The 21,342-nt window shown below is 42.4% G+C and overlaps 1 protein-coding gene across 8 annotated transcripts in view; it reads right to left on the reverse strand.

The window, feature by feature from the left end:
- CBR4 (carbonyl reductase 4) overlaps positions 1-21,037 on the reverse strand; it is a 66,619-nt gene extending 45,582 nt beyond the window's left edge. For 4 of the 8 annotated variants that reach the window (XR_013345943.1, XR_013345946.1, XR_013345945.1 and 1 more), the window contains exons 1-6: positions 20,882-21,018; positions 18,608-18,749; positions 17,505-17,625; positions 15,148-15,284; positions 13,585-13,719; positions 6,622-6,870 (exon numbers count right to left, since the gene is read on the reverse strand). Coding sequence is in view for 4 of the 8 variants with exons in the window: in XM_077815439.1 (XP_077671565.1) it covers positions 6,692-6,870; positions 13,585-13,719; positions 15,148-15,284; positions 17,505-17,625; positions 18,608-18,749; positions 20,882-20,884 (717 nt within the window). In the remaining 4 variants the exon portion in view is untranslated. The other 4 variants (XM_077815441.1, XM_077815443.1, XM_077815439.1 and 1 more) reach the window with 4 other exon arrangements.
- Positions 21,038-21,342: the final 305 nt, after the last annotated feature.

Consider the following 21,342-nt stretch of genomic DNA (forward strand, 5'->3'; position numbering starts at 1 on the left):
CTATTAAAGCCAAAAGCAAATGCACTCAATACTTCCATGCTTCAATAGAGTTGTGAGCTCTTATACAAGCATTGAGCATAGCGCTCAGCCCCTGCATATTAAAAGGTATCTTCCCTCCTGCCTCACACCTTTTCACATGCTTTTTTGTTTAGCTCATTTCATCGTGATTTTGTATCTAGTATTAAGTATTTGTGTTTGGCTTTCGGAAGGTCAGCTGTGATTAATTTCCCTTAACTGAATTGCATTCTGCACTTAAAAAATAAAAATAAAAAAAAAAAGAGTAAACCCAGTGCTATGTAAGTAACAGGTAAAACACAATCATCTCAACTTCATGGAACAGATCTCATCCTGTGTTAAGGGAACAAGTGAGGAGAATAGGTACTCACCATAGTCTGTAATTTAGAAAATATACAAAGATAGAACAAAAGCAATTTTAGTTTGAGTTATACAAACACTGTTAACAATGGACAATAATAATGCCATGGAGATGAGCTTGAAGGCTGGGAGTTTCAAGAACCTATGGGACTTAGGTATTGAATTCCCATTGAATTTGAATGAGAACTGCTTGTCTAGCTTCCTTCAACCACTTTCAAAATCCCAGCATAAATCCCAAGAGAACACAGTCTACATGGAGTTGAGAATACTGGTGACAACATTATAGGTATCAACCTTATAATCAAAGCAGTCATCTCTACCTTCCTGGAATTATACAAATGTCTTAATCTGAATCATTCAATTTCCCATATAATTATACCTTTGGTTATACTGCCCTCAAGCGGCAAAAAAAAAATCCCTTCATTGAATATAATTTATTGCATAATTGTATAATTTATCTATCAGCTGCCTAACACCTTTCCTGCATATTTTCCCCCCAGTGGGGAAGCAAGCCTGTCCACTGCTCTCCTGCTGCAGTTCCTGGCAGAAGAGTACACGCTAGTCTGAAAAGTACAGTGCATGAGTCCCACTTGAAGATCTTGTTGATAGAATATGAATTACACTATGCTTCCAAAAGCTACTAAAAGTCCAGAGCACTGCAGCTACCTGTTTTTATAAGTCAGGTAAGAGTAAAGACTGGATAAATTCTGACTACAGGAATCACAGTGAACTTGTAGTTAAGAAAAAAGGGATCTATACAACATAGCCTGTCTCACTGAGTCTCATGTTGAGCCCACACCCCAAAGAGCCAACTATGGGTAACATACGGCTCCAGTGACAACCCTATCCTATCAAAAAACCAGAGAGTATAAATAGCACACTAGGCCCTCTGTCACTGGAGGACATGCAGTAAGGAATCAAACTTTGAGGACTGAGACATGCAAGAGTGTGTTAATTTGGAAAATGAAGGGGAAATTAAGAACCGACTGGAATAGGCAATAAACTATTATTAGTCACATTGCCTAAAACGACGTATAATGGCATTCTGACATATGTAAGAGCACCACTGTATCCACCAACAGGAAAAGTGTAACATGAAATTTTGTTCACAAAAGTAACACAAAACACCACTATTGCTAATAAACCAACCAATTGGAAAAAGGTCCCATACTTTCTTGAAACAATGATAATAATTAGGGCAATAGGGCTCACTCAAAACAAGTTATTTTTAGTCACTGGAAGAAAATGGGAGTTAGGCCAACAGTCACCACATGTCACGTAACCCAATTTTCTTGCAAGATAGAAAGGACAAGGTATAAATAGCAGCCAGTTTACTGACTCTTCTGCCAGACTGGTAAAAAGGCAGCTATGGACCAACATCCTTTGGCTTCATATTTTGGAAATATTTGGTTTTTAAATATCAAACTATTTTTTTCAGTCACTGAGAGGACACGGTACCATTTACATACATAGGATTTCAAACAGAAAAGTGGCTTGTAAATCATAGAATATTAGGGTTGGAAGAGACCTCAGGAGGTCATCTAGTCCAATCCTCTGCTCAAAGCGGGACCAACACCAACTAAATCATCCCAGCCAAGGCTTTGTCAAGCTGGGCCTTGAAAACCTCTAAGGATGGAGATTCCACCACCTCCCTAGGTAACACATTCCAGTGCTTCACCACCCTCCTAGTGAAATAGTGTTTCCTAATATCCAACCTAGACCTCCCCCACTGCAACTCGAGACCATTGCTCCTTGTTCTGTCATCTGCCACCACAGAGAACAGCCAAGCTCCATCCTCTTTGGAACCCCCTTTCAGGTAACTGAAGGCTGCTATCAAATCCCCCCTCACTCTTCTCTTCTGCAGACTAAATAACCCCAGTTCCCTCAGCCTCTCTTCGTAAGTCATGTGCCCCAGCCTCCTTATCATTTCCGTTGCCCTCCGCTGGACTCTCTCCAATTTGTCCACATCCCTTCTGAAGTGGGGGGACCAAAACTGGATGCAATAGTCCAGGTGCAGCCTCGCCAGTTCCGAATAGAGGGGAATAATCACTTCCCTTGATCTGCTGGCAATGCTCCTACTAATACAACCCAATATGCCATTGGACTTCTTGGCAACAAGGGCACACTGCTGACTCATATCCAGCTTAGATTCATAGATACAAAGGTCAGAAGGGACCATTATGATCATCTAGTCTGACCTCCTGGACAACGCAGGCCACAGAATCCCACCCACTCCTGCAAAAAACCTCTCACCTATGTCTGAGCTATTGAAGTCCTCAAATCATTGTTTAAAGACTTCAAGGAGCAGAGAATCCTCCTTCTTGTCCACTGTAATCTCCAGGTCCTTTTCTGCAGAACTGCTGCTTAGCCAGTCGGTCCCCAGCCTGTAGCAGTGCATGGGATTCTTTCTTCCTAAGTGCAGAACTCTGCACTTGTCCTTGTTGAACCTCAAAGGTCTTTTGGCCCAATCCTCCAATTTGTCTAGGTCACTCTGGGCCCTATCCCTACCCTCCATCGTATCTACCTTTCCCCACAGCTTACTGTCATCTGCAAACTTGCTGAGCATGCAATTAATCTCATCATCCAGATCATTAAACATGTTGAACAAAACCGGCCCCAGGACCGACCCCTGGGGCACTTCGCTGCACACCGGCTGCCAACTAGACATCGAACCGTTGATCACTACCTGTTGAGTCTGATGATCTAGCCAGCTTTCTATCCACCTTATAGTCCATTCTTCCAATACATACCTTTTGAAACTTGCTGGCATGAATACTGTGGGAGACCGTATCAAAAACTTTGCTAAAGTCAAGATATATCACATCCACCACTTTCCCCATATCCACAGAGCCAGTTATCTCATCATAGAAGGCAATCAGGTTGGTCAGGCATGACTTGCCCTTAGTGAATCCATGTTGACTGTTCCTGATCACCTTCCTCTCCTCCAAGTACTTCAAAATGGATTCCTTGAGGACCTGGTCCATGATTTTGCTGGGGACTGAAGTGAGGCTAACCTGTCTGTACCTCCCCAGGTTCTCTTTTTTCCCTTTTTAAATATGGGCACTATATTTGCCTTTTTCCAATCATCCAGGACCTCCTCTGATCACCAAGAATTTTCAAAGATAATGGCCCATGGCTCTGCAATCACATCAGCCAACTCCATAAGCACCCTTGGATGCATTATATCTGGACCCATGGACTTGTGCATGTCCAGCTTTTCTAAACAGTTCTTAACCTGTTCTTTCACCAGTGAGGGCTGCTCACCTGCTCCCCATGCTGTGTTGCGCAGTGCAGCAGTCTGGGAGCAGCCCTTCTCTGTGAAGACCGAGGCAAAAAAAAGCACTGAGTATTTCAGCTTTTCCACATCATCTGTCACTATGCTGCCTCCCCCATTCAGTAAAGGTCCCACACTTTCCCTGACCTCTTTCTTGTTACTAACATAACTGTAGAAACCCTTCTTGTTACCCTTCACATTCCTTACTAGCTGCAAGTCCAATTGTGCCTTGGCCTTCCTGACTACACCCCTGCATGCTCTAGCAGTATTTTTATATACCTTCCTAGTCATCTGTCCAAATTTCCACTTCTTTTAAGTTTCCTTTTTGAGTTTAAGCCCACCAAAGATTTCCCTGTTAAGCCAAGCTGGTCGCCTGCCATATTTACTATTCTTTCTGCACCTTGGGAAGGTTTGTTCCTACGCCGTCCATATGATTTCTTTAAAATACAGCCAGCTTTCCTGGACTCCTTGCCCCCTCATATTAGCCTCCCCGGGGATCCTGCCCATCATTTCCCTAAGGGAGTCTAAGGGCATGGCTACACTTGCAGATGTAGAGCGCTTTGAGTTAAATCAGCCTTCGTAGAGCACAGTAGGGAAAGCACGGCAGTCTGTCCACACAGACAGCTTCAACCGCACTGGCGTGGCCGCATTTGTGGCACTTGCAGCAGCACTGGGAGCGGTGCATTATGGGCAGCTATCCCAGCATGCAAGTGGCTGCAACGTGCTTTTCAAATGGGGGGGAGGGGTGGAGTGTGACAGGGAATGTGTTGTGTGTATGTGGGGGACAGAGAGAGAGAGAGAGAGACTGGGTTGGGGGGGCTGAAAGCGTCAGCATGCTGTCTTGTCAGTTCAGACAGCAGCAGACCCCCCTCGCCCCTCTCTCTCACACACACACACACAGCATTCCACACTAATGGTTGCTTTGTCTTGGAGCAGATAAGCAGCTGGCTGTCAGAAACTGAGCTTTCAAAGGGCATTTCCGCATTCCTACAGCCGATTCCAAACAATGACAAGAGTGGCCACTTGACTTAAGGGGATTATGGGACATTTCTGGAAGCTGATCAGAGCGCAGTAAGGCAACACCTTGTCCACACTGGTGCCGCAGCGCTCCAGCGAGGGTGCAGCAAACGTTTTTCCACTCGCCGAGATGGAGTACCAGCAGCGCTGTAACCGCAGAGTCAGAGCGCTCTACGTGCCTTGACAGTGTGGACGGGTAGCAAGCTAGTGCGCCCAGGGCTCCTTTATTGCGCTGTAACTCACAAGTGTAGCTAAGCCCTAAGCCTGCTTTTCTGAAGTCCAGGGTCTGTATTTTGCTACTCTTCTTTCTTTCTTTCGTCAGGATCCTGAGCTCAACCATTTTATGGTCACTGCTGCCTAGGTTGCCACCCACTTCTACTTCTCCTACCAATCTTCCCTGTTTGTAAGCAGCAGGACAAGAGGAGCACGGCCCCTAGTTGGTTCCTCCAGCACTTGCACCAGGAAGTTATCCCCAACACTCTTCAAAAACTTCCTGGATTTTCTGTGCACTGCTGTTTTGCTCTCTCAGCACGTCAGGGTGACTGAAGTCCCCCATTAGAACCAGGGCCTGTGATCTGGAGACTTCAGTTAGTTGTCCGAAGAAAGCCTCATCTACCTCGTCCTTCTGATCTGGTGATCTATAGCACACGCCCACCACATCACCCTTGTTGCTCTCGCCTCAAAAGACTCTCAACAGGCTTTTCTCCAGTTTCAAATTGGAGCTCTGAGCAATCATACCGCTCTTACATACAATGCAACTCCTCCACCTTTCTTCCCGTACCCGTCCTTCCTGAACAGTTTATACCCATCCATGACAGTGCTCCAGTCATATAAACTGCCCCACCAAGTTTCTGTTATTCCAATTCCATAGTTTCTTGATTGTGCCAGGACCTCCAATTCTTCCTGCTTGTTTCCCATGTTTCTTGCATTCATGCACATGCACGTAAGAAAACTAGCAGATTGCCCTACTTTCTCAATATGAATCAGGAGGCTTCCCGTCCTGTACCCTCCTCCTTACGTTTCCTCCTGGTATCCCACTCACCTCTGGGCTTAGGTCACCATGGTCAAATGAAGTCCCTGTGGAAAATGTGGAAAGGATGACTGCTATACTGCTAATTTCAGTTCAGATTTAAAATACTGGCATAGAAACATTGTACTGAAGTGGCATCTGACACTCCAGTGACCAAGCAATGACCTCAACATGCACTCACAACTGCTACCGATTTCAATGGGAGTTGAACCCATATTTGAGAACAGGCTTCAGAAACCTATGTTCTACACAAGATTAATACTTTTCACTGCACACTATTTCAATCCCCTGAAGGCAGTTCAGTTATGCTAGAGAGCTATGAAATTTCCAGCTCCATTGCCTTAGCTACAGACAAGAAATAAAAGAAACCATTTACATGTATTAGATAGCACTACAGAAATGGATTGATTAGGAAATATTTGGTAGGAGAATAAAAGCAAAAAGGTGAGGACCTTCCTCCTACAGAGGTGTTTACCATTTCGTTACACATGATGCCATTTCTTCTGAAAAGAAACATTTGAAATATTTGGTCAACTAAGCAACCACAACCACTGACCAGTGAACAGGCTTAGAAATATTATAAGTCTTGTTGTGCTATAGGACCCTTCAGAGTGATGCTCCCATTCTATCCCAAAACATAAAATGTGAATGGCATTTCAGAAAAAACTTATTTAATTTTAATGTGTGATTCAGTATCATTACCATTTCCCCACCTCTTCAGAGAAGTTATGAAAAAAAGTTCTATGATGCATCCACCATGCATTTCCTCATTTGGCATCCTATATGCAGGCTTTAGTTAACTGACCAATGTACATATTACATTACAACCTTACGTTCTAGAGTTTACTATTTAACTTATACATTATTATTTTACTGTTTTGATTAAAAAGTGTTCACTCATGAAAGCATCATCTTGATTACACACCTCAGAATCTTCATCAGCCAAGTTTATTTTTTCCTCCATTCAAGTCATTTTATAAGTACTGTTGTAGCATTTAAATTAGAAGCTGCAAGCCTCCATCTACAACTAGAATATGCCCTGTAATATAGGGAGACTCCAGAAGAAAGACAACAGCTTGTGCAACTTCATCAGGCTCTCCAAATCTTCCAAGAGGAATAGTTTTCTTCAACTGATCTTCCTTCAAATGTGCAGTCATCTCTGTGTGAACAAAGCCTAAGAGAGAAAAAATGTTTGTGACATAAAATGTAAGCAGAATTTGATGAGAGTAGCTGTAGAAGTCTGTAAGAAATCCTGGTATGATATAGTGGCTCTATAAGATCCTTGAGTCCTATCCTTATCCAATGTAAAGTAAGTTTATGAAAAAACATAGCATAGTTATTTCACTGAGAGTCAATCCAATCTCAGTGCGAATACATTTTGTGTGCACATGCACACACACACACACACACACACACACACACACACACTCTATTACTCCTGAGGGCATTCTGCACCAAAAAATAAAAAATTCTGCACACAATATTTCAAAGTTTTGCAAGTTTTATTTGTCAATAAATAAATGCAGAGGCTTCAGCATGGCTGTGGGGAGCACATGCCACTGGCTGCATGAAGGTGAGAGATCACCCCACAGCCCTCCCATCACCACCCACCCTTGGGACACGGACTCTGCGGTGAGGCCGCACCCGACTCTGACACAAGGCCTGGACCTGCCCCAGAAAATCCCTGGAGCTCTGCCCCTTTGCATCAGGTGCACCAAATGTGGGGCAGGCAGCCTCAACCAGGCAGGACCCAAGTGCGAAGGGGCTCAGTGTGGGGGGATCCAGGTGTGGGGTGAGAGGGTTCTGTGTGGGACAATCTCAGTGGGGGATCTAGATGTTGGGGGATCTGGATTCACAGAGGCTCCTTGGGGGGCTTCCAGGAGAAGGCGGTTGGGTCACAGCGGAGGGGTCTGGGTGCAGCTAGTTGGGGTTCAGTGGCATCAAGGTCTGGATGTGGGGACTCAGGGTGGTGCAGGGAGGTGAGGCACATCAGTGTGGGGGTTTGAGTGCAGGCAGCTCGGGGGGGGGGGGGGGAAGCGTGGTCTGGATGTAGGAGTGAGGGTCCAGAGGCAAGGGGTCTGGGTGCAGGGGGTTGAGGTTCATTGCAGTGGAGTTCAGATATGGAGGGCTAGGGAGGTTCTAGGTGTACGGAGTAAAGCTTGGCGGGGGTGTCTGGATATGGGAGATCTGAATGCACAAAGGTTGGGTGGATGGGGGAGCAGCTCCCCATTCAGTGACCCCTCCCGCATCAGCGGAGGAGCTATGGAGGCAGGAAGCAGAGGAGGTTTCTGGGGGTGGGTCTGACACAGCCCCTGCCACTCCTTGCAGGGGAATAAGTCCCGTCCTCTCCTGCCTCCAGCCAAGATGGACTAGCAGCTAATTCCAGCCCCACCGTGATTTACCTCTCTGCTGGCTGCTCTGATGTACCTGCACTGCTAGGGAGTGATGAGTGACTGCTCTTGAAGCTTCCCTTTGCTTCCCTGTCAGAAAGTCATTTTTCTGTGGGGAAGCAAAGAAATTTGCAGGGGCATGAATTCTGCCCCTCCACCACAGAGCAGATGTTGCAGGCAAATTGCTGGAAAAAGCGTATGAAAAAGAAATTGAGCAGTGTGCATAAGGTCTAGAGGGTGAAATTGTTAACCTGAGTTTTGATGGGTGGAGCAATGTCCACAATAATCCTCTTGTATGTGCTTATGTGACAACAGAAGAAGGGACTGTCTTCCTTACAGAAACAATTGATACATCAGGAAATGCGCACACAGCAGAATACTTACAAGTAGCAGCAGTAAAAGCTATAACAAACTGTGGGAAAAAAATTCAAAATATCTAGTATGCAGCTTGTTCACAGACAATGCCGCAAAAGTATCCAAGATGAGAAGAAATTATTTAGAAGAGAGTCTCAAGCTAACATACGATTGCAGTGCTCATTTGATGTACCTCCTAGCCAAAAACTTCAGTGTTCCAGAAATAAAGGCTAACGTTGTTGAAATTCCAAAACACTTCCGTAACAACCACTTTGCAGCAGCTGCTCTGAAAGAAGTGGGAGGAACCAAGCTAACTCTCCCACAAGACATGCGATGGAACTCAGTAGTGGACTGTTTTGAGCACTATATCAAGAACTGGCCTAACCTGATGACAGTTTGTGAACAAAATCGTGAAAAAATAGATCGTATTGTCACAGACAGAGTTCTCAACGTTGGGCTTAAGAGAAATGTTGAACACATGCTGAGTACCCTGAAGCCTATTTCTATAGCCTTGAACAAAATGCAGGGAAATAGCTGTTTTACTGCTGACGCTGTTGAAATTTGGAAGGAACTGAGGGACATCTTAAAAAGAGAAATTTGCAATGACAGAATTAAACTACAAACATTAAAAAAAACAAATGGGACAAGCACTATCTCCAGCTCATTTTCTTGCAAATATTCTCAATACCTCGGTACCAGAGTCAAATCTTAATTGCTGAGGAAGAGGAGTTGGCTATGACATGGACATCCAGCAATCATCCCTCCATAATGCCAGCTATAATAAACTTCAGAGCTAAGGGTAAACCATTCAAGAAATATATGTTTGCTGATGATGTTTTAAAGAAAGTCACACCAGTGAACTGGTGGAAGTCACTTAAACACTTGGATTCAGAGACAGCTGAAATGATAATCTCTCATTTCAAAGCAGTAGCTTCTTCTGCCGGTGTCGAAAGAATATTTTCTTCCTTTGGACTAATTCATTCCAAATAGAGAAACCGTTTGGGACCTGAAAAAGCAGGAAAGATTGTTTTTCTTTTCCAGATTATGAACGGGAAAATGAAAGTCAAAATAATTAAGTAGGCTGCAGAAGCCAAAATTTTAAGTTTCTCATGTTGACCTGGCTGACATCGTTGATTTATTTATTTATTTTTAAATATTTCATTTAACTACTTTAGTTAAAAACTATTTTAACAACAACAAACCTGATTTTAAAAAACTTGAATGTTTAACTAAATTCAAAAATTCATGCTTGTTTTATTAAAATATTATATGTTTGCTGTTGAAGAAAAAAATCCAGAATACACAAAGTTGTTGTTTTAGTTAAATAAAAAATTTAAATGTCTGTCTGGTGATGTTCTCCTCCTAATACAGCATGGCAAGAAAATTCTTCAAATATTAATGATTAACCTGTTGAATTGGAGATCGTTCACCTCCCAAGGACTTCATAAATTGCTGCTTCAATTACCTTTGGTTAATGAAATAACCAAACAATCATCATTTTCTGATATAGCTGTAAAACCAACCTGAAAAGTTTTCAAAATAAATCACTTTAAAAATGTATAGTGTGAAAATGAAACCTACATCTCTCTCGGAGTTGTGAAGAATATGTATTAAGGTTATAACAAAAAATGCACTTTTATGTAGAAATCCATGATTAAATCGAGTCTTCCTGACTAGTAATTTAAATCATGATTTAAATCAAATCCACCTTGACAGGAATGTTTGGGCTTTTTGAAAACCACTTCATTTCCTGTCAAACTAATAAAATTGGAAATTTCAGAAAATGGACCGACTAAAAAGAAAAAAAATGTTAATTTTAACTTTTAAATTTATCTGAGGCTTTTGCCATTCAACAACAACAAAGGTTTCAGAGTGGTAGCCGTGTTAGTCTGTATCAGCAAAAAAAGAATGATTTGTGGCACCTTAGAGACTAACAAATTTATTTGAGCATAAGCTTTCGTGGGCTAAAACCCATTTCATCGGATGCATGCAGTGGAAAATACAGTAGGAAGATACACACACACACACTGAAAAAATGGGTATTGCCATACCCACTATAACGAGAATGATCAGTTAAGGTGAGATATTATCAGCAGGAGAAAAAAAAAACCTTTTGTAGTGATAATCAGGATGGCCCATTTCCAACAGTTGACAAGAAGGTGTGAGTAACAGTGGGGGGGGGGAGGAAATAAGCATGGGGAAATAGTTTTACTTTGTGTAATGACCCATCCACTCCCAGTCTCTATTCAAGCCTAATTTAATGGTGTCCAGTTTGCAAATTAATTCCAATTCACAGTTTCTCGCTGGAGTCTGTTTTTGAAGTTTTTTGTTGTAGTATTGCCACTTTTAGGTTTATAATTGAGTGACCAGGGAGATTGAAGTGTTCTCCGACTGGTTTTTGAATGTTATAATTCTTGACGCTTGATTTGTGTCCATATATTCTTTTACATAGAGACTGTCCGGTTTGGCCAATGTACATGGCAAAGGGGCATTGCTGGCACACGATGGCATATATCACATTGGTAGATGTGCAGGTGAACAAGCCTCTGATAATGTGGCTGATGTGAAGAACAAAGGCACTTAGAGAAATGTTGCATATTCATTAAGCAGACTGCATATTCAGGAGATAAAAGGTGTCACCTAATCTAACCCTGCAAGCAAGGTGCCAATGAAAGAGAGACAGCAACAAACTTTGAATCTAAACATGTATGAAAGAGGCTTACTGTCCTGTAATTTCATGGAAACAGGAAAAGTATAAAAAAAACAACCCTCTGAAATGAGAACCCCTCACACACATCCTCTCAAGCATGCTTAAAAACAGCAAGCACTACACAATTCACCCAGTCCACATCTACAAGCAAGGTGCCACAGCAACGATAAAACACAGAAGACTCAAAAAGAAACCAACCTAAGAAAACCTCCTCAAGATTTTAACAATGGTGAGATAAACTAAGACATTGCTAAAGGATTAGATTTAAAACTAATTATTTTATTGGAATAGTGAAATGCAATAACTTAAAATATGAATAGTTTCTCTTGTTATTCACCAAAAGGTTAAACTGTATATTCTTGGAGAAGAAATGGGGCTTGTCATAAATGTAAAAGGAAGGGTAAACCCCTTTAAAATCCCTCCTGGCCAGAGGAAAAATCCTCTCACCTGTAAAGGGTTAAGAAGCTAAAGGTAACCTCGCTGGCACCTGACCAAAATGACCAATGAGGAGACAAGATACTTTCAAAAGCTGGGAGGAGGGAGAGAAACAAAGGGTCTGTGTCTGTTGGTATGCTGCTTTGCCGGGGATAGAACAGGAATGGAGTCTTAGAACTTTTAGCAAGTAATCTAGCTAGGTATGCGTTAGATTATGATTTCTTTAAATGGCTGAGAAAAGAATTGTGCTGAATAGAATGACTATTTCTGTCTGTGTGTCTTTTTTGTAACTTAAGGTTTTGCCTAGAGGGATTCTCTGTGTTTTGAATCTAATTACCCTGTAAGGTACCTATCATCCTGATTTTACAGGGGTGATTCCTTTGCTTCTATTTCTATTAAAAGTCTTCTTGTAAGAAAACTGAATGCTTTTTCATTGTTCTCAGATCCAAGGGTTTGGGTCTGTGGTCACCTATGCAAATTGGTGAGGATTTTTACCCAACCTTTCCCAGGAAGTGGGGTGCAAGGGTTGGGAGGATTTTGGGGGGAAAGACGTGTCCAAACTACGTTTCCCAGTAAACCCAGTTAGAGTTTGGTGGTGGCAGTGGTTATTCCAAGGACAAAAGATAAAATTAATTTGTACCTTGGAGAAGTTTTAACCTAAGCTGGTAAAAGTAAGCTTAGGAGGTTTTCATGCAGGTCCCCACATCTGTACCCTAGAGTTCAGAGTGGGGGAGGAACCTTGACAGGGCTAAACATCAGTAAATACAGAAACAGTGGAATTTAATTGGATATAAGATTCTTAACTGGCCAGTCTCAAGACAGCCCCTTAAATGGCTTCTTCTAAGTAAGTGATTTAAATATTTTCTTGGATTTCATGGAATTTAGTGAAAATTGCTTACTCTGCCCAATTATAGCATGTTGTGGTTATCAATGATATATACCAAACAGGATCTACCTGTTTTTGAAATTATTTTGCAAAGAATACAAACATTCTTTGTTCTCTAAGGATAGACTAAGTCTGGTTTCATACTAATTCTGGGAAATATGGCCTTCGTTTCAATTTACAAAGAGAAAAAAGTGCCACACCAAAGGCAAGTCCACTATCAGAGACGTAATCTCTGCTAAAAGCTCTCCAGAGAGAGGCATGCTTCTATTACAGTCTGTTCTGTAACAGGTTTATTAGTTGGGTTCTGTCACTTGTCTTGCTTTGTTTAAGGTTTTCTATTCCTTTCTTTAACAAAATAGCCATGGTCTATAACTTGATTATTTTGCTTGATCTCAGTTATGGTGTACCCAAAGGTATGTAAAGAATCCCATCATGGAATTGGCAATAAGAGAAACAATTAGTAAGAATTGGCTTACTATTTCTAGTTTCTCTAAACATTTTTAGTAATTTATAATAATACAATTACTTGGCATCCAACAATTTAAAATTACCCCTTTCTGCCCCATATAACTATATGTCCCTTTAAGAAATTGAAAGATCAGTCCCATTAGGAAATAGTACAACATGCCCTCTCTTATCCATTTTCTTTTGTGTACTAAGAGTCTGAAACATTAAAGACAATGCAGATATAGAAAGGAATCTCCTACAAAAGAGAAATTCCTCCTCACGCAGCATTTCTTAAATTTCCTTTTCTACACTGGGTTAGTTCACAGAAGTAAAGGATAAGCAAACAAAATTAAAATAGATACTCCAGAAGGAACACACATTTATTCCCTTAAGCACATTCATATGTAAAAATGGGCTGAGTAAGAAAATAGACAAAAAATTGTCTAAAAAAAAATTTTAAATAAAAGATTACCATTCTGATTGGAAACTAGCCTAAAACCTGCTACTTAGCAGTGTTTTTCTATCAGAGTATTTTTATAGATAGTTTCTTACTTTCAGAGTACAATAAGCAAATAGTAAGCGCTTCTTTGTTCCAACCTTGCTGATCTATAACTGAAGTAATCACAAAAAACGTACAGAGATTTAGTATCTTAATCATGAACTAACCTGGAGCAACCATGTTGACTCGAATTTTCTTTCTTGCTACTTCTTTAGCAAGAGAGCGTGAAAATCCAACTAACCCTGCTTTGCTGGCACTGTACACACTCTGACCAGAATTGCCCTTGAGTCCAACAATACTTCCTAAAACAAACAAAAGAGCAAACTGAGGCCAAATGACAGGCTAAATTTAATCTTTTACAATAGCAATGTTGTGGCTTTACTGAAGTCAGAACTTTTAATCACCATCCTTTTAAATAACAGCAATTTTATTAGAGCTTGATATGCATGTAGAGTCTCCATTTGCAAGTTAGGCATGTATTCAAGGGAAAATTTGAGTTTTAACTACTGGAGAGACAGTTAAGATTACAAATAAAGTAATGAAAATAAGATTGCTTCCTGCATATTAACTTATCACTGACAGCAAACCTCTCAGCTATCTATGTACAGTTTGTACAAATATGCAAGAGAAAATTATAGTAAGTGTGTGGCAAAGCTCCCTGAATAATACCCTCCTAGAGAGAAAAAAAAGCCATGCCTTATTGTTAATTAAAATCAAAATGGAGAAACACTTGCAATAATTGGCAGAAGTTACAGGAAGATTATAAAAGCATGATGAAATGCAGACTAAAGGTTTTCAGAAGGACTTTATTTACCACTGACATGAGCTGCGTTTACATTCAGAGGTTGCTGAAAAAGTTTAAAAAGGAACAATGTGTTCACAAAAGAAAGGCTAAAAAAATAGTGACTCAATGAGTTTAATGAGAAAACACACGTGCATAAAGTTACTAGAATGTGTAAGGGTCTGCAGAACTAGGAATAAAAAAAAAAAAAAAAAAAACTAACCACACACACAAAATTCATCGTAAATGAAAAAACATAATACTCCTTCAGCCTTTCATACTGTGTGTTACTTCTGGATTGCTTTAAAGGGGCACTGTAAATCTGTAATCTTGTCTTTTTTTAAAATTAAAACTAACATTAAATATCACACTTGCCTTTGAATCCTCTTCCCAATTGTTATGGTTATAAAAAAAAAAAAAAAAACGAAACAACTCACCACATTTTCCTAATTCTTTAACATATTACTGTCTTTCACAAACAAAGAAATCTATCAGACTCTCCAGAGGAAACAACCAAACTAACTTTACACCAAACACTATGAATAGTGACAGGTAAATATACTGGGGAAAATAGAGGGGGGAAATATCTTATTTTTCAGTTGTAGGAATCTTTGGTTTTCATCTTGCAGTTAGCTTCAAATGGGCACAGAGGTCTAATCATTTGAAGCTCATTCCAGGCTTGGAGCATAACAATAATAGGCAGAATATATTCAAAATGAAATGTGGAGAATTTTTTTATTATTTGATTATGTCCCTCTACAAGTAACTGGACCCAATGGTAAAATATTAATTCCAGGATATTATGTATTTCCTACAATTGTTTCAGTTTTGGATTCTTACTACATGTTTTTAGAGGTAAACCTTTTAACATGAAATTTCTAAGACTGTGTCTAAGAAAGTCATTTAAATACAATTAACCACCTTCAACTTGCCTAAGGTGGAGACTCACCTATGTTAACAATAGCACCTCCTTGCTGTTGAAGCATACGTCTTACAGCAGCTTTGCACGTCAACATTGTCCCCAGAAGGTTAGTGTTAATTTGGGATACCATATCTTCAGATGTGGTTCTCAGCAACAAGCCATCCCTGTCAAAAAAGCCCAAAAAAACAAAACCCTGAAAAACTGGTTTAAGTCATCCCTGGTCAAATTTCATTGCCCAGAATAAAGTTCCACCAGGGAAGAATTTGACCCTACATGCACTAGCGCTGTTCTTGATAACACTGAAAAATTATGGACAGGAATAAGACATAAGGCCCGCATCAGCCATTTTGCTGATAGTATATTACAAGCGGCCAAATGTATTCACTCAGACGACTGTCAAACACTAATTTCTAATGGATGACAGTGTTTGACAGTCCTCTGAGCGAATACATTTGACCGCTTGTAATATATTTATATATATTTGTACTGGAGTTTATATCTGTGAGTACAACAGAAAGACAAGGAGAGTGAAGTAATATCTTTTATTGGACTAACTCCTGTTGAAGAGAAGACAAGCTTTCGAACTTACACAGAGCTATTCTTCAGGTCTGGAAAATGGACTTGAAGGGTATGTCCTCACTGCAATTAGACACCCACAGCTGGCCCATGTCAGCTGACTCAGGCTCGCAAGGCCATAAAATCGTGGTATAGCTGGAGCCCAAGCGCTGGGACCCTAGGGAGGGTCCTAAAGCTCAGGCTCCAGACCAAGCCCTAATGTGTATTTAAAACAAAACAAAAAACAGACAAACCCACAGGACACCTGCAGGTATTTAATTGCAGTGTAGACATATCCTTAGTGTCACAGCCAAAACACAAGGTGGAACATATTAACTACTTATGCTAAACACCACATTTTTCAAGGGACTATTCAAGGAGAAATAGCCCCTAAGCACCTGCAAGTGGTGCACGTAAAATCCATGTCTTACCAGTACAGGGGGGGCACCATCTAAGGGGGGCACATGACCACCCCATGCGACCCTCCATGTGACTCCTCACTGCCCCACGCCCAGCCCAGGGCACCCACGCTCTCCCCGTCCCCTCCCTACATCCATCCCATATTACCTGGGGCGGGAGGGGGGGAAGGTGTGCTCTGTACTCCTCCTGCTGTGCCAGAGACAGGGCTGGGGGCGCCGGTGGTACAGCGGCCGGGGAGCTGCCAGAGTTCTGCTCCGTTCCCCGCTGCCCCTCCCAGCAGGGGCAGCAGTGGAGAAAACAGCAGAACTCCCAGCACCCGAGCTGCATCTCCATCCTTCCTTGTACTACAGCAGCAGCCCTGCCAGAGACAGGGCTGGGTGGGCGAGCCTAGGAGCGGTACAGCCACTGCAGGAACTGCCAGCATTCTGCTCCTTTCCCCACTGCCCCTCCCAGCGGGGATATGAGCAGAACCCCCAGCCCTCTCCTCTGGCAAGGCTGCTGCGGTGTCTTTCTGGTACGCCATACCGGCTATAAATGGCTTGCTGGTACAGCATACCGGCCTACTTGCACTGCTGGTACCTCTCAAGTCATGCGGGGGAGGGAAGGGTTACAGATTCTTGTAATAAGCCATAGATCCAGTGTCTTTATTCAGTCTATGTTTTTTGGTGTCTAGCAAAGTTATGAATTTATGCTCCCAGGCTCATCTTTTGAAAGTGTTGTGCAGGTTTCCTTGGAGAATGAGAACTGAGTGGTCATACCTAGAGTAATCGCCTGGTGAAAATTTTTCACCCAGAGGTGATAAGGCATTTTTGTCGTTTCATTTTTCTGTGACAGTTCATTTAAGAGCATAGTGATTGTCTTATTTCACACTCACAGTTGTTACTGGGATATTTAGTGCATGTACAAGACCCATGGATCTTGAAAAATGTGTTGCGGAGGATGTTGATCATCATAGCAGTAATTATGTCTACAAGTTTTGCATCTGTTGTTCTGGCTACAACAACACTGACCACAATACACAGTCTTCAGATACATTTCAATTAATTTTTAGAGCCATTACCGATGTGTTTAATTTTGCAGTTACTCTCTTAGGGTACGTCTACACTACACGCTGGATTGGTGGGTAGTGATCGATCAATCCCCAATCGCTCTGCCGTTGACTCCTGTGCTCCACCATGGCGAGAGACGGAAGTGGAGTCGATGGGGGAGCGGCGGCAGTCAACCCTGTGCCGTGAGCACGCGTGGCAAGTCGACCTAAGATATGTCGACTTCAGTGATGCTATTCTCGTAGCTGAAGTTGCATGTCTTCGGTCAACCCCCCGCCCCCCCCAGTGTAGACAGGCGTTAGTATATTTAGTACCTTTCAACAAGAATGCATGGCCTACTCTTACTTATAACATAAAACTAACCTGTTGATTCCAGCAGCATTAACCAAGTAATTAACATGACCTAAATTCTTCTCCACCTCCTCAAGTGTATTTTGGACATCTTGTTCCATGGCTACATCACAGCTAAGTGCCATATGACCTGCTGTGTTGAAATGAAGTTGCATTAGGCTAACAGTAAATATAAACAGCAAAATAATAGTAAAAACAGATGTTGAACTAGTTCTAATTTAAGAAATCTGCTCCACCTCAAAGGAGAGTTAAATGAGGACAAGTTTCAGGAAGTCTGCTGATTAGTTACGACACTTCCTTGTGTTTTGTATTTTTTGGCCCTTTTCAAGTTTCGAATCAATGTGGTCTAGAGCAGTTTGAGGTCTCGGTTGGCTGGAAGCCAAGAATTGCCAAGTTTTAATGCCATTTCTGTCACCAACTCACATGACCGTGGACAACTGCCTTAATCTCGGGTTACCCCATCTGTAAAAGGGTGTCTGTAACAATTACTTACTTACCTTCCTGGTAGGAGTGTTATGAAGATTATATATTTGGGAAAAAAAGTAAAGTGCTGTATGAACTGCTCTTAAATGCAGAATATTATAGTTATAAAATATTATAACTGTAAAATTCCAGAAGAATGGATGGTTCTTAAATGCTGTTTGGCACTTCCACACTTTTCCTATCTGCAAATACCATTTTTTCAGTTACCACAAACCCTGCCAGTGTCAGGCCCGAGATTTCATGGCTTAAATTTCAAAACAGCAGTGCACACAACTATACTCAAAAATAGTTTAAATGCACTTTATAATTAATACACAAAATTCACTGGACATTCATTTTGACACTACACAAATTTAAAAACAAAATAGACCATCTTGCTCCCAGTGAAGTTAATGAGAACTTTTCTATTGACAATCATGAGAACTGGCCCAGGCCATTATTCACACTATGTCAGATAGTAAATCCTCCATCTGCTTTGCTATATTTGGCTTAATTCTCAAATAGATGCTCTGCCTTTTACTTTCACCTGCATTTGGGAAAATGCTCAATTTAGATATATTACTGTATTACTCTTACCAGTTACGTAAGCAGTGGACAATCATGAATAAACAGTAACAAAGCAATATACATACCCCCAAGGTGATTCACAGTAGTTTGAGCTACTTCCAGATTTCTAGCAATAATAGCCAAGTGGTATCCTTTCCATGCCAGCAGTTGTGCAACAGCTTTTCCAATTCCTCGGGATCCTCCAAAAATGGCACAAACTTTGGGCATCTCCAAAGAATAATTCACAAACAACAAATAAGTCTACAATCAACAGTGACTGGCACCAAATATTTTAGGACCTGATCCTCTATGGTGCCAATTATCTTCCATTCCCACTGAAGTCAATGAGAATACAGCACTCTGTTGTATCAGGTTGTTTCAGTCTTACTGTATTCATAGTTTATTGTTTATATTTAAACTTTAACAAAAACAGCTGAACTAAACATTATTAGCTATGTGTTAAGGTGGAATATCTTCAGGTGAGAAACAAGTGTACTAAAATTTTTTAATTACAGATAATCTTCAATTTTGCATTCAGATAATCACTAACCACAGTTTAACTATTATTTTAAGAGCGTGACAAAGTTTCCAAGCAATATAATTGTAAAGATCATTATATACCTGCTCAAGTCAATACTTATAAAATTCAGTCTTTTCAAAGCCAACTCAAGAACGAAATGTGATTATTGTATTAGCACTTCTGATATTAAAGCCACTCAGTCTTTTGACCATGGCCACAAAACTCATCCCAAGTATCTCTATGAACCATAACATACACTATTTTTATTAGTAACACATACTGTGTTTACATTGCCACTAACCGAACAGTATTTTGTTCATTGCTTCCGCTTTTAAATAATAAAAAGCTTGTTTAATGAGTTGAAATGATGCTTGAGCAGGTATGTACCTAACTTCAGGCCAAAACCTTGCACCTTAGTAAACACAGAATAAAGGCTCTAGAATTTGTCACTTTGCCATTATAATGTTGCTTCCTGTGGGAGAGGTGAGGGTAGAAAAGAGGCCTCGTTTCTTTTCTGCTGGTTATGGAAAGAATGCCAAAAGGTATCTTTTCAGTTAACTGCCATGTTATGTCAGGGGAAATTATGAACATAGGTTTTTAACATGAAAATATTCTGGAACTACACAGACTCCTTTTAGCAGTTTTATACAATCTGTTGGGAGATTTCTAAATATCTGATAATGCCCTTTAATAAAAATAAAAGTCAGAATAAATCATTGGTCCACAAAGGACCATCACAACTGGCAGTTTCAACAGAGTGTAGCCCAGAAGTGAATCAATAAGATTTTATAGGGTCATTCCCCCTTATTGAATCACTGCACTGTGTCTTTTACCACAAGGACAAGGTCAGCATTCTCACCTTTGAGACACTACAGAACCTTCATCTTTCCAGACATTTGTTTTATACCACAGTACCTTTTATCAAAGGATTTCAAAATGCTTTACCAACTCTGGCTATTATGGAACTACTCACATGAAAAAGGCCTGATGGACTGGGTCCTAGGGAGAAAAATCTATCCCTGTATTGGTACTGAGTCTAGTGAAGGGGCGGGGTCCTGCACCCTTTCTAGCACTGGGGCTGCTGGGGCCATTTTGGCTTCTGGTCAAAGTTTGAACAGCTCTAATATCTGCTCAGACACGGACGCTAGATGCAGCAGCTGCTATACACCATTTCACTCCCAGGACACAACAAAGTCCCAACCACGCCTTTTCTCCTTCCAGGGATGTTTCCACACCACTGTTCTCCCACGCCCACGCGGTGTGACTTGCTCTTCTGAGTTTCACACCTCTGGGAATGAACTGGACTGTTAACTCTTCCCGCAAGGGGGCCCCCAGGCTTGCAGGCCTCCATGCGCAGAGCCGCCCTGCAGGGGCAGCGTGGGGAGAGCACGACGGGGGCCCGGCCCGGAACGGCGAACACCCAGAGGAGCTCGCACAGCTCCCAGGAGTCGCTTTCAGCCTCGGCTCCAGGAAACTGTAGCGCAGCCTCCCGCCACCCACGGGAGCTTCACGCGAGCGGCGCAGACCCACCCAGCAGAGAGCGGCCGATCTGGCAGGCAGCGCCCCCGGGCGTTCACCCACCCAGCCCCTCCGTGCGGGGCCGAGCCCCCACTCCCGCTGTCCTCCAGCTCTGCCTGCGCCTGCCGCCAGCCTCCCCTAGGGGGGAGCAGCAGTTGGCGATCCCGCCTGGAGTAGCGGCAACCGGCTCCCTGGGGCGGAGCAAGCAGCGTTGGAGCCTCGCGCTCCCCCAGTTCCGAGGCAGGCGCCGTTGGCCTCGCGCTATTTCAGGCGCTTGTCACAGTGGCGCAGCGGCATTCGGGATTCAGCAGTAGCCGGTTACCATGGAGACCACGCCGAGCTCTGTGGCCCCCGTCTGCGTTCCTCCCCCTACCTCGCTCGCGCTGTTACTTGGAAAAACGCGCGCGCACCCCTTCCTTCCTTATGGTCCACGGGTGGGCACTGGAACGCCTCTCCTGCTAGAGACTACTACTCCCAGCATGCAATGCGGCCGGACTGCTCGGGCCGCAGATAGAGCGCCTGTAGCTGCCGGTATTATTAGGGAGCAGTGCATGTTGGGACTTGTAGTAAGGGGTGCCCAGGTGAAGCTCCGGCTGCTGCTGCGCGGGGCTCACAGAATCCTTGGGTGGGAGTAGGAATAATCGTCCATCAATTAACCACCCCCCAAAGGTTTCGACGTAGATGCTGCCTCACCTCAGCCGCTCTTCCCCACCAGACAACATGCCCCTTGCCCCAGCCACTGCCCCCGGTGCCATCCTACAATCCAGGCTTGGTCAGTTTTAT

This window comes from Eretmochelys imbricata, chromosome 4, assembly GCF_965152235.1.
Source record: "Eretmochelys imbricata isolate rEreImb1 chromosome 4, rEreImb1.hap1, whole genome shotgun sequence".
Classification (NCBI taxonomy): domain Eukaryota; kingdom Metazoa; phylum Chordata; order Testudines; family Cheloniidae; genus Eretmochelys; species Eretmochelys imbricata.